Raw genomic sequence first — 14,040 nt, forward strand, 5'->3', positions numbered from 1 at the left:
CAATCTGACAGTACTCAGTCAAATTAAGCACATGTATACATACACTTTGATCAAGCAATTTCACTGTAAGAAATTCTCACACTGTTTTATAAGGTACATATATGAGGGTGTATCAGGATAGTTTGTGATACAGTAGAACTGGAGACAACGTGGCTGTCTATGGGGGAGTGGACAGCTAATATGTAGTAAATACACATTACAGAAAACTCAAGCAGTTAAAAGCAATCGATTATGTTCACCCAGAAACATGGATAAATCTTAAAAGAACCTGACGCTGTGATACCAAAAGCACAAGCAACCAAAGAAAAAACAGATGAACTGGACATCATCAGCATGAAACTATGTGCACCAGAGGCCAGTGTCAAGAAAGTGAAAAGACAACCTGCAGAATTGGAGAAAATACTTGCAAACCATGTATCTGATAAGGATCTTGTATCAGAATATATAAAGAAGTCTTATAATTCAACAATAAAAAAAGACAACCCAATTAAAAGTGAGCAAAGGATTTGAACAGACATTTCTCCAAAGAAGATATACAAATGGCCCACAGCACGTAAAAAGTCACTCAACATCATTAGTCATCAGGGAAATACAAATCAAAACCAAAATGAGATACCACTTCACAGTCACTAGAATGGCTAGAATAAAAGACACACACACACTCACTACACACTACACGCATCAGAGAAAATAAATGTTGGAGAAATTGGAAGCCTCATCCATTGCTGGTGGAAATAGAAAATGGTGCAGCTGCTGCAGAAGACAGTCTGACAGTTCCTCAAAACGTTAAGCACAGTTACCAAATGAGCCAACAATTCCACTCTTAGGTACATACTCAAGAAAGTGAAAACATACATCTATAAAAAAATCTGTACACCAATGTTCATAGCAGCATTATTCACAATAGTAAAAAAACCCCAGAACAACCCAAGTATCTATCAAATGATGAATAGATAAGTAAGATGTATATATACATAAGAGTATTATTCATTAATCATAAAAAGGACATGCTACAACATGGATGAACATTCTGCTAAATGAAAGAAGCCAAACACAAAAGGCCACATACTGTATAATTCCACTTATATGAAATGTCTAGCAAATCCATAGAGACAGACAGTAGATTAGTGGTTTCTTGTGGGGGTGATAAAATGTTTTGGAATTAATGGTGATGGTTGCACAACCTTGTGAATATGCTGAAAACCAGTGAATTGCGCACTTTAAAATAATGAATTTTATAGTATATGAATTATATCTCAATTAAAAAGAAAAAGACATGACAATTAAATGCCACAGAAGGATTAGATTCTGGAACAATAAAGTGACATTAAAAGAAAAAAGCATATGAATTGGGAAAAAATATTTACAAGCCACTTATCCGACAAAGGGTTAATCTCCATAATATACAAAGAACTCACACTGATTAACAACAAAAAAACAAACAACCCGATCAAAAAATGGGCAGAGGACATGAACAGACATTTCTCAAAAGAAGATATGAATATGGTCAATAGACACATGAAAAGATGTTCATCATCGCTAATCATCAGGGAAATGCAAATCAAAACTACACTAAGATATCACCTTACACCCGTTAGATTGGCAAAAACATCCAAAACCAAGAGCGACAAATGTTGGAGAGGTTGTGGAGAAAAAGGAACCCTCATACACTGTTGGTGGGAATGCAAACTGGTACAGCCACTATGGAAAACAGTATGGAGATTTCTCAAAAAGCTAAAAATAGAAATACCCTATGACCCAGCCATCCCATTACTGGGTATCTATCCTAAGAACCTGAAATCAGAAATCTCAAGAGTCCCTTGCACCCCTATGTTCATTGCAGCATTATTTACAATAGCCAAGACGTGGAACCAACCTACATGCCCAGAAACTGATGATTGGATAAAGAAGATGTGGTATATATACACAATGGAATACTACTCAGCCATAAAAAAAGACAAAATTGGCCCATTCACAGCAACGTGGATGGACCTCGAGGGTATTATGTTAAGCGAAATAAGCCAGTCAGAGAAAGACGAACTCTATATGACTCCACTCATAGGTGGAAGTTAGTATATTGATAAGGAGATCTGATCAGTGGTTACCAGGGAAAAGGGGGGGTGGGGGGAGGGCACAAAGGGGGAAGTGGTGTACCCACAACATGACTAACAAAAATGTACAACTGAAATCTCACAAGGTTGTAATCTATCATAACATTAATAAAAAAAAAAAAGAAAAAAAGAAAAAAAAAGAAAAAAGAAAAAAGCATATGGTTCTGAGAAAAAAATTAAGAAAATCTATAACAATACCATTTATATAACTCAAAAATACATGCCAACACATACAAAAATATGTATTTTAAAAACAAAATGAGGCACATACAACACACTGGAATGGTTGCCAGTAGAAGTAGGGAGAGAAATAAGAGTGGAAAATGGAGACAAATGGCAACAAATGGATAAATAAATGGAACACAAAACAAATAAAAAATTACAGCCACACTACCAGAACCATTCTAACATAGTCCTTGGTAGCCTTTGAAAACTTGTATTCACTCTTAAAAATGAAGTAAACAAGACCTGACACATAATTAGAAATCAACTTTGAAAAATAATACAATTTAAAGACTTGTTTAAGCAAGGACAACCAGGCATCATCAATTTATGTTCTATACTTGAGAAGAAGACGCCACGGTGGTGGGAGAGGCGGTCGTGTAGTGGGGAATGCCATGGGACAGAGATGAATGTTTGCGAGCTTTATACCAGACATGATACTTGGCTTGGGAACTTGGTTAGCCATTTCCTTGGGAAAATAAGCACAAATACTAAATAGTATCTAGCAAAAGGGGAAAAAAAGGATGAAGGGAACATGTTTTTCTTTACCTATTAATAGTGAATGGCTTATGGAGAGTAGGCGAGCAGGATTAGATGGGAAGTAATACAGCTCTGAGGTATTGATCTGAACGTGTGATTTCTGAAAATAGCTCTAGAGAGCTATAAATATTCATTTGACTCTTTAGTGCAATGGATAGATTTTATACTGAATAAAATGAAAAACCTGGAAGACTTACAAACTCCATGAATGGGATTTTTATAGACAGATGAGATGCTATTTTTTCCCCGAGAAAAAGAAGAAATTCTGAATGTTTCCATAGTTTAATAAAACAGAGTACACTAAAACAAGGTGTAATCACTGAAATGTGATTTTACATGTTAAATGTGATTGTATCTTAAGAGGCTGTGCCTACAGATGAAATACACTTTAATGTGTGTATCTGCTACCCTTCCACCTTCTGTTTTTCTTAAACACTGACTGCCATGATATAGGAATGAGTACGTCTGGAAGTATTTGGGCCAGAACATCAAAGTTAACTTTTATTCTAAGAAAAACAACTGAGCAATTTTGGACAACCTCTCAGAGAAAACACCATCAACAATAAAGGGTAATTTTGGGGAAAAAAATTATACTAAGAGAAAGAAGAGGTGTTTCTACTACTGAACTATCTCAAGGCTAATCACATGGTTCTTGGGTCAATCAGCAAGAAGACGCGTACAGATACTGAGTGAGCATTTAGAAAATTTTATAATGATCTGACAATTTTATGTCTTTTTAAAAATTTTTTGTTTAATTTTTGTTGTATTTCACAAAAATGCTAGTTTGCGATGGATTGGAAAAAAGCCACCAGTCCCTTTCTATAGATGGTGTGAGAGACACTGATCCATACTACTGCTAGTTCCACTACTTCTAGCAGCTTCTCTCACTACTGCACACCAAGCATGGCGAGAGAAGTGCACTACATACGTCCTTCTCAGAACAACCCTAAAGTGTTATTTCCTGTGGCACTGAGGCCTGCTTTTGGGGTTCACAGAACAAAGAGAAGGCCAAAAAGCAGGGTATAGAGATCATGGTAAAGAAACCGAGATAAAGAAACCTGGCCAAAATCACATTAAGTAACAATAATGCTTCAAAATTTTTATGGAGCACTTACATGTGCCTACATTGTTTTAGACCCTTGGGATTTAGCACTGAACATGACAAAATCTCTAACTTCATGACTTTACATTCTAGTGGGAGAGATGACAATAGACAAATAAACTAAAGTTCAATGATCTCGGGTAGAGCTAAGAGCACTGAAGAAAAGTAAAGCAGGGTGAGGGATGGAGAACAGGGGCAGGGGGGAGTGTTACTTCAGACACTGTGGTTAGAAGGCATAGCAGGAAAGGGCGCAGATTCTGGAGCCAGACTGCCTGATTCAAACACTGTTTCTGTCACTAGTTTTATGACCATGGGCAAGTTATCTAACTGCTCTGTGACTCAGTTTCCTTCTCTACAGGACAGGAAAATAATAGTGCCTGCTTAGGATTAGCGTGAGTATTAAATGAGTTAACAGACATAAAGTATTTAGGACAACATCTGCCACATAGTAAGTGCTTACTAAATATTATGATCATTTCCTTAGCAGTGACATTTAAGCAGAGACCTGAACGAGGCAGCCAGCCATGCAGGGATGTGGTAGAATAATGATGAGCACCTTAGGGTATTTATGCAAGTTATGTACTTTTTCACCTTTAATTTCCACAATGACCCTGAAATAGATATTATTATTCCCATTCTGTAGATAAAAAACTGAAGGGTAAAATGTTAAGTGGCTTGTTTAAGGTCATACAACTGGCTAACAGGTGTCAGTGATCCCTGTCTGTCAGAAGCTGTACATCTTCTGTTGGGTTCATCCCGCCTCTGCCAGGCATCGGCACAGAACTCAAAGTCTCCTGACTGACTTTGTTTACTCATTCAGTCATTCATCCATTCATCCATTCCTTCATTCAAAAAATATTTACTGAGGACCTGCTAACTATCATAGTCAATTGATGATGTTTTCTTTGTCTTCAAAGAGCAGACCATTGTAACAGGGAGACGGTTATTTAAGAATAGACTCAATGAATCGCAGAGATAAGGAGTGCTGTGGGATTTAGCGGGAGGAAGCCCATGTGCACAGACGCCAATGACGCCTAGCCCAAGAGAGGGTTTGGAAAGAACATCGGGAGGTAAATTTAAAAGGCAGGCTGGGAGCAAAATCATAAAACACTTTCTGTGCAGAAAGTGGGGGAAAACTGGGGGTTCCACTGAGGAGGATTTTAGAAGGAAGAACCAGCAGAGCCTGGGCAGCGTGTGGGACAGACTAGACAAGGGAAAAGAGCAGAGGCAGGGGCGCCACAGGTCCTAGAACTAGAAAGGGTCTCAGAGAGCAGCCACTGTGAACTCGTGTCCACGTAGAAATAACTCCTATGGGATCTCAGACAGAAAGGACATTTACGTAATACCTTAGAGAAAAATGTGTAAGAAGGGTGCAGTAGGAAGAGAAAAGAAAAGACATATCAAGAATACTGAAAACTGACTAGATTAGAGAATCATGCGGGGAAATGGGACATGAATACACATTATAATACAAGGAATTTTAACATGAAAGACTGACCCTTCATAATTCTGCTGTTTTTGGTTTCTCCTCATTAGTTTTGCAAAATCAGGAAAAATGCGAAGAGCATTATGTAATGGTTACCTTGTAATTCATAAACAAAGAACATGAACTGGTGCTATTCAAAATGATTCCTAATTAGAAATTCTTAATGATCAAAAGGCAGCTTTAAAGCAAGGCAAGACACTAAGTGCGTTTTATGCCCTATTTACTGGCCATTCCTACACATTCTCTTGCCCCCACTTACAAAGCAGCCGCCCAGAACAAAGCCCCGCCCCAGGGACAGGCACACTGTGGCATGAGCCTGACAGGAAAGGCCTGATATCCACAGCGACTTTCTTTGAACTCTTTAGAGCATTTTCTCTCACTCAAGCAGAGACTTAATACATTATTTTAAGAAAATAAGATCTGAAAGGTATTACCAATCTCTTTCACTTCTGGGTGCTTGCTTCTATGGCACATCAATAAACGGCCACCATTCACTAGCTGGATTATTTTTCTTGAGCGACTGACAACTTTATAATAAACTGCCTTTTAAATTCATTAAATGGAAAAGGCAAAAAATGAGGCTCGTGGCTATATAAAGGTTCCATCCCTGCAGGGATGCTGGCAATGCTGGAGGAAGCCACTGCCGCCTGCAGGCTCTGTGCCTCTCTGACCGGCTTGGGGAAGGCAGGTCCACTGTGTCCTTACCTTCGTGAGCAACGACCGTGAGTGTGACCGTGATGCCGGCATCTTTGATCAGCTGAACAATGCTATCGTGGGACAGTTCAATAATGGACTGCCCGTTCACCGCAGAGATATGATCTCCAACTTTCAGTTTTCCACAGCGATCAGCTGGACTTCCTTCTATGACTCGGCCAATTTTATGAGGAATAACTATGGGAAAAAAATCCCCAGGTTTTTCAATTATTTAAGATACCTGTTAGTGTTGGATTTATCATCTTCATCATTATTTTCAAAATTCAACATAATAACATCAAAGAAAATTCTTTAAAAAAAGCAAAAGAAGCACCACATGTGATTGTCCTATCTAAATGTAACTATTTTCATATTTTCTTCCACTTTTTTGCCCATATGCATACTCTTTTATATAGTTGTAAGCATAGCATATAAACTTCTTTGCTGTTTTCCACTTACCATAAACCTTTTTCCAATTTTATAATGTCATCCTAATAATTCTGTTTCAAGGCCACTGACCTCACTGATAATTATGACAATATCTCACTGACCGGATGTTGCTTGTTTGTTGTTGGCCCATTCAGGCTGCATCATGTTTTCGGCTATTTTAGAAACTGCAGAAATGAAGCTATCTTTGGTTCTGTAGAAGGGGCATTTACTCCCACAAGGAACCTTGTAAATAAATGCAGTTCACACTCAAGCTTAGGACTCAGAAGTGACTGGTCAGAAATCCAGGTTCAGTGAAACGACTGACCCTTAAAATGAATCATACTTGGTTCTATAGCAAAATTAATTCCTTTTACTTATGCCTTTTGATCTTTTTAAAATTAGAAAAGCTGAGTGGAATTGGAACATTAAATGTTTAATGTTAAAATTATTTGGTTCATGGATAAAATGCTACCCTGGACGCACAAAGCGGAGTCAAAGCCATTTGCAAAGCCACTCCGCACAGTTCTATTACAACTCTCGCTTGTGATGCTAAAGGCTGTAATAGGCTAACGATTAAGACCCTTCGCTGTTATTAAGGCTTAAAATGAGTTCTCAGGCATTCAGGAAATCTTGTCAAAATATCTTTCACCATTTAATAAGGGGCATTCTATTAAGAAACAAATGTTCCTTCCACGTTTTCTGAGAATTTCCTTACTTAGGTCAGTAAAGTTATCAGGCACTTGGGCTCCTGCTGACTACTGATTGTTATGAATAGGGATAATTAATATTTTAAAGTGGCACTGTGATTATGTTTAATTTCCATTGTCAAATGGGCTCCTTACTAGTATTTCTGAGTCATATCTAGGTGTATGTTAGGGACATTTTAATAAACCTTCATTTGGACTGGAAGTTATTCTTGGCTGTGATTTATGTCCCCACAGACGGTGCCATTCCTTGGCTCTTCTGGGTTTATACAGTGAGAAATTTTATCTTAAAGCAGAGGAAGTCAGTGCTGGAAGCAAGTGCCTTTTAGCTCTGAATTATATCAAGTACTTATTATACCATTTTTCTTACAAACAAAGTGATCAGAAAAGCACCAGAGTAGTGTAGGCTGTGTCCTGTGCCAGGCAGAGGGAGCTGATCACTGAGAGACAAGAGGTGGACATCACAAATATAAGGTAAATCACACAGGGGCCCTGTGGCGGCCGTCCAATCACACCCTAGTTCCTCTCCTCTTAGAGAAGATTTACTTGTCTACAGTGTTCACTCTAGCTCCCCTGAGAAGAACATCGTTCCCCTCCCTGGCACACTGAAAGGGGTTTGTTCAGACTTGGGAAAGTACCAAACTGAATTAACCTCTGAAGTCTCAGTCGTTCCTTTCTCATCATGTGAACAATGTGGCCAAAAGGAATTGGCAAATCTTGGTACAGAACTTCCCGAAGGGTTAATTATCTGGGTGACGGAAGGCAAAAGCGTCTTGGCATTTATAGTAGTACCACCAAAACAGTTAAAAATGACAAGTAGAGCGGTAGAAAGATACCTTGTGAACATTCTCTGAAGGGACTGGGAAGTTCTCAAGGTAACCCCCTAGAGTGCACACAGCTGAGGAAACGACTGAAGTCCTGCCTTGTTGTTGTTGCATACAAAGTCCATAGGCATTGGCCATAAATTTATCGGTCTGCATTCATCTTTGGCCTAAATCTGTCCCTCAGACTGGCCTGTCCAGCTGCTGAGATCACTTTAGTGCTCTTAAAACATTTCTTTTCAGGAAAAGAAAGAACAGTAACTGGAAATGTCCCCTTCTCAAAGAAATCCTTTGCAACCCAACAAAGAAAGAGAAACACTAAAACGTCTGAAGTACTGGAAAAGCAAAAGCTAGCCAAGTCCTTTTGATCTTAAATATAAGTCCAAGTATTCCATTCATTTAGCACTTATATACACTGGGTCCAGCACGGTAAGGATGCTGGGCCAGCATCCCTGATCCTGGAAAAAGTCAACAGCAGAGAATCTCAGAATTTCATAACTGGTATTAGAGATGCTACTGGGAACTCTTCTTGTGACAAATGTCACCAGAAAACGCATTTAATCAGAAGGAAAAAGTAATCTATACTGAGCAGAATACCAATCTATATAACAAGACAAGGTCCATAAAGAATGATCGGTTCTCACAAACAGGTTTCCTGCCTTTTCTCTGTTACGCAGTTTGCGGCAATTGCTCAGTCTCTGAGTGAAAGCTCGTCAGCCAAGCTCACCCCACGACCCTTCTTCTATCTCTAGGAGATGAATGGAGTTCCGAGAAGAACGCCTGCAGGGCTCGCCATTTTGTGAGATGATTAACTAGCATTTCAGTGAAATTATCAATTCTGGTTTCACACCATGACTGAAAATCTCAAGTACTTTATATAAAATTCATTGACAACCTAAGCCTAATTTGCCATTCAGGCTGCTAATTAATGAGCTGCAAACACTCATTTCCTGCCAAACATTAGCGGGTGCCTCAATCTTACATTTTAATTGGGCTTTCTTTCCCACCTCATTACTCAAGTATTGATAAACTTTTAAAAGTTTCTTTAAAAAAAAAGATCAAGAGACAGTGACAAACAATTTTATAAATAACAATGATGATAACAGCAGCAGAAGCTACAACAAGCATCAACAACTAACATTTATTGAAGGTCCAGGCTGAGGGCTTCACATGCATTATCTCTAATCCTTAAAACTCATATGAGACAGGAAGTGTTATCATCATCCTCATTTTACAGAGGAAACTGCGGTTCTTGGAGGGTAAGTAATTTGCCCAAGATGAGACAGAGACTAAAAGACATAAGCAGGGCTTGAATCCAGGTTTGTCTGATTACAAAGCCCAACATTTAATGACACTATCTTATACAGAGATCTACCATCTATGGTACACAAAACCATCAAAATAGTAAGAAATAATTTAAATAAATAAGCATAAAAATATTTTAAAATTTAGTGTAAACAAATAAATATGCAAATAAAAAGAATATATTTAATGTATATTAAAATGTAGCGATACAAATTTTAAATATAAACAAATAAATATAAAAATAATGTTAAATGTATTTAAGTAATGCAACTTATTTTACTGAAGTCCTCTATATCACTTATATCACTTAGTTTTATGGTGAACACTAGATTTTCCCCTAATTTGTGTAGTGCTAGAAAAGGAATATCTTCTATATACAAAGTGGTTAGCATCTATCACACTGAGTAATCATCTTTCACTATTTTTGTTAATCTGAATGCCTAGATTATTATATAGTATTAGAATGAGAATATGATTATCTAAAACAGTTATTTGTTTTTGGAAATAATGATTTCCAATGATACAACATAAAATCCACCTAAAATCTGCTTTCTTTCATTTTTCTGACACAGGCCACATAATCATCCTCACAGCATCAGTGACAGTTCCAGTTCTCAATGTTACCATAGCAACTGCTTTTGGAAAATGGAAACTAGTATCAGTGAGCAGTGACCTGACACTATAGTAATAACTCACCCATGTCAGAGAATCTTCTTCCTTTACACACTTGCATTAATTTTAGAAGGTTTTTGCAAATTGGTTTGGCTCACAACAATTTTCTGAAAGTGTTCTCTCTTTTGACTAAGGTCTTAATGATGATCTAGTCTAAGAGGATCTCACTACCCATGATATAATCAAATCCACCAGCAAAGGCAAGAGCACACTTTCATGTGGTCAAAGATTTTTATCATTTTGACTTGGGAAAATGAAGTTACCAGACAAGCATGATACATAAAAATCAATTTGCTAGTTCTGATCTTATATTCATTTGGATTTCATAATTATATTTAAAGATGATTATTTCTTAGAAACATCAAGACAAGACAAATATTTAATTTGCTGAATCATAACAGCCCTGAACATACTAGACATAACTCCTCCCTTACGGAGGGAATTAACACATACATTCATCTTTCCGAGATGAGAAAATTCTGTTGACTGGGTGCAGGATATTTAGATTAATTTTTAAAAGTTCTAACAAAATTTTTACCTTTCACTGAAGCATATATGAAAGGTAAGAATGCTTCTTATCATTCAAGGTCACTTGATAGCTGGAATATGGCAATTATCATTAAATAATAGGAAAGGACTATTTAAGACATATTTGGGTCAAGACTTTTCTATTAATCTGTTTTGCTTCTTCTCAACTGCTTCCAGCATTTAATTCATTTCTCCAAATTAAAAGAAAAAAACCTATGCCCCCATATTTTAAAAAATTCAGCATTGTCTTCACTACGTCTATTAGGCCACGTCCCTGATATATTGCCACAATATAATCTTGACACAAACTGAGCTAACTAAGACTGAGATGATAGATAAACCTGAAGCCTGGAAGTTTGGGTTCAGATTACCTAAGTTTGACAATAAAGAAAATCTTCATCATTCTTAAAAAGATAAGTCTTTAAGGCAATTTATACATAATTCCTAAATAGTTTCATAAACCCCAGGGAGAGACTCAGAAAACTGAAATTGCAGGGAGGGACAATGGGATACAGTAGCCCTTACCTCCTGGAGGTGGTTTGCTTTTGGAGGTGAGGATGACAAAGCCAAATCCTTCATTTTCTTTTCGTTGCAAGACAACATCATAGGCCTCCTGGGGAGCAGGCCTGGCGGGGATCTCTGCTCGGTTCAGGCGGGGAGATCCATTCTGTGTTGAAATGAAGGCTTGAGAGCTGTCATCCTCAAGTTGTTTCTCTATAATAAACATCAATTTTGATATTTCTGGAACATCATAATTTTTGATAACTGACATATTTTTGTGCTAAGCCTCTCACCAGAAAATTTAGTTTCTAATAACAAAGAATAGAAAAGCAGCGCCCCCCACACACGCTCCAGACATAATCTGAGTGCAGATAGAGGCAGCATCAGTCTGTCTGACTTCTTAGACACTCTCAAAGTATATAACTGGAAAATACACAATGTTATCTTACTTTAAAGGAAGTTTTTGAAAGCTTCTGTGAAATTTGATAGTAAAAAAATTCTTCTTGAAATCGTTTTAATTCCAGCAAAGTTTTTAACCTTGACTAGTAACTTTAACAAAAGTAGATAATAAGAAATGACGCAGTAAACTTCCTTTTAAAATCAACTTTAAATATAATTTAATGCAGTGACTGACATCTGTGACGTCTGGGAGGTCACTGCATCCGGACAGGCTGCTGCCCATTATAGGTTGAGAACAGTTTGCCATCTACACAGGATGTGTCCTATACAATGTGTTTACAACTTCAGTCTCCTGAGTGATGACAGCAGATGAGTTAACCATTAGCCGAAGTCCGCGCCCCAGTATATAACAAGTTGTCCACATGAATAGCAAACTCTCCTAGGCATAGACTGGGTCATATGGCATTCCCAGAAACGGGGCAGTTAACCTACACCTTTTTCTCCTATTCAAGGATAACATTAGAACTTGAGGAAAAATGACACAGTCATAATTGATTTTTTTAAAAAGGCAAATTTTGTGCTATAATTTGATACAAACCATCATTAACAACCACAACATACTGCCATCAAGAAATATGCATATATAAGGTAACTTTATATAAAGTACATATATAAGGCGCAAAATCCATATGATTCTGAGACTATGTTTTAGAATCTCAAAAAGTGCCACCAACATCCAATCACTAATGAAAAATAAAGGATCTCTGTTGGTATCATGCACGGTTAGAATGAAATGGCTAAATGCCTCCAAAATATCAAACTACTAGGAAACTTCTTCATGATCTTTTCCGGGACACAGCCAACCTCTAAGTTGTATAAGATCACATTTTTTACTGTATGTGGTTATGTTCTGACTCCAGCACAACCAAACAGAGGCATTAAAATGGTATGCATCTTTAAATGCCTGCTGTTTACAAAGAGAGGCAGGCTACTTTGGATGCTCCAATCAAAAACTCAGTGCCTCCTTTCAAGAGTAATACAAATATTCCTCAAGTCAACAACATTTACTGATGTCCACGCAGTGCCAGGCAGGCACTCTTCTAAATGCTGGGGATATAGTGGATAATGAAATGGATAAATACCCCAACTTTCATGAGGCTCAGATTCTTGTGCTATAGGGTTGTTTTTTAAAATTTTAAAGTGGCAATAATTCACTTCTAAAAATTCCTATTTAATATTCCCAAAGCTATTGATGAGAAAAATGTAAGAGAGAATCATATCCTAGTGTAATGGTTTAGACCCCGGGCTCTGTAATTAAACTGCCTATTTTAATCCTGGCTCTACTACTTACCAGCAGTGTGTCTCAATCTTTCTGTGAGTAATTGTAAAACTAGGTAATGACAATATTTACATCATGGTTTTGTAAAGATTAAGTAAAAGAATACATATGTCCGGGACATAGTAAGCACTCAATAAACACTAAATCATACTAAAACTTCTCAAGTAGAAACATTCTGTCCTCTTTGAATATTTGGGATTCCATCATGATCCAAAAATCTTTTGAAATTCAGCTAATGGAATATCTTGGTATGACTAAATGTGTATTTGTTTTTAAGAAAATAGATTTAACCTGATACTCCCATCTACAACACCACAGTGGGAAAATGTATCAATATATTAATATAATCTTAATATAGAGGCCCAAAACTTATTTCTCTTTTTTTGATAGTAGTATTATTTCTGGATCCTTTTGACCTTACATGGCCTTCCACACTGAGGCCATGGATCACACCAAATGGGTTATCTCATACACTATTAAACATAATAAACTAACCTGCAAAACCACATAGAAAATGGACTAAGTCTCTTTGTTTCTTCTTTAACTTATCAGAGGAGGAAGAGGTTCACATACCCCCACAGAAGATCCTTCTTCTGACGGTTAATAGCACGTGGCCATTTCGAGCAGCAGTGGTCATCAGGTCTAAGACTTGTTTGTGTGATTTCCCTTTAACAGGAATCCCATCAATGCACATCAGTTCATCAGCAGCCCGGAGCCGACCATCCTTCTCAGCTGCACCCAGAGGAATGATGGCCCCAATATATATCTGACAAGGCAACAAAGTGGAGGCTGGTCTACACAGTCTACTGAGACCTAGGGAGATCCTTAACTACTAAGTTAAGGACTTCCCGACCCAGTACCGTACAAACCAACAGATTTTTGCAGTTTAACCACGAAAACAGTCATATTTTAGAAAGGTGATATCTTAGAAAGTGGCCATTTTCCAAAATGGCACTTCCAGTGACCGCACTATGTAATCCCTTCTAGATTCTCTGGGGCGAGTACAAAGAAGACAGATAACACAAAGTTGTCCAGAAACTTAAAAGTAACAACATCACTTCCATCACTACAGCAAAACAAACACATTAAACTCAGAAGATGCAATTCTGTGGAGTGGCTACTAAAAGTAAAAAAGTCTACTGGATGCCATCAGGAAAGATTCTCTACACATTGTTCACAGCAACTGGG

The 14,040-nt window shown here is 37.6% G+C and overlaps 1 protein-coding gene across 9 annotated transcripts in view; it reads right to left on the reverse strand.

The window, feature by feature from the left end:
* The window catches only part of MAGI3 (membrane associated guanylate kinase, WW and PDZ domain containing 3), a 219,450-nt gene that overhangs the window by 15,103 nt on the left and 190,307 nt on the right, over positions 1–14,040 (reverse strand). For 7 of the 9 annotated variants that reach the window (XM_070607886.1, XM_070607893.1, XM_070607885.1 and 4 more), the window contains 3 exons: positions 13,426–13,618; positions 11,139–11,327; positions 6,167–6,352 (listed from right to left, as the gene is read on the reverse strand). In XM_070607886.1, coding sequence (XP_070463987.1) covers positions 6,167–6,352; positions 11,139–11,327; positions 13,426–13,618 — 568 coding nt within the window. The remainder of the gene's footprint in view (positions 1–6,166; positions 6,353–11,138; positions 11,328–13,425; positions 13,619–14,040) is intronic. The other 2 variants (XM_070607888.1, XM_070607887.1) reach the window with 1 other exon arrangement.

This window comes from Equus przewalskii, unplaced genomic scaffold, assembly GCF_037783145.1.
Source record: "Equus przewalskii isolate Varuska unplaced genomic scaffold, EquPr2 ChrUn-13, whole genome shotgun sequence".
NCBI lineage: Eukaryota > Metazoa > Chordata > Mammalia > Perissodactyla > Equidae > Equus > Equus przewalskii.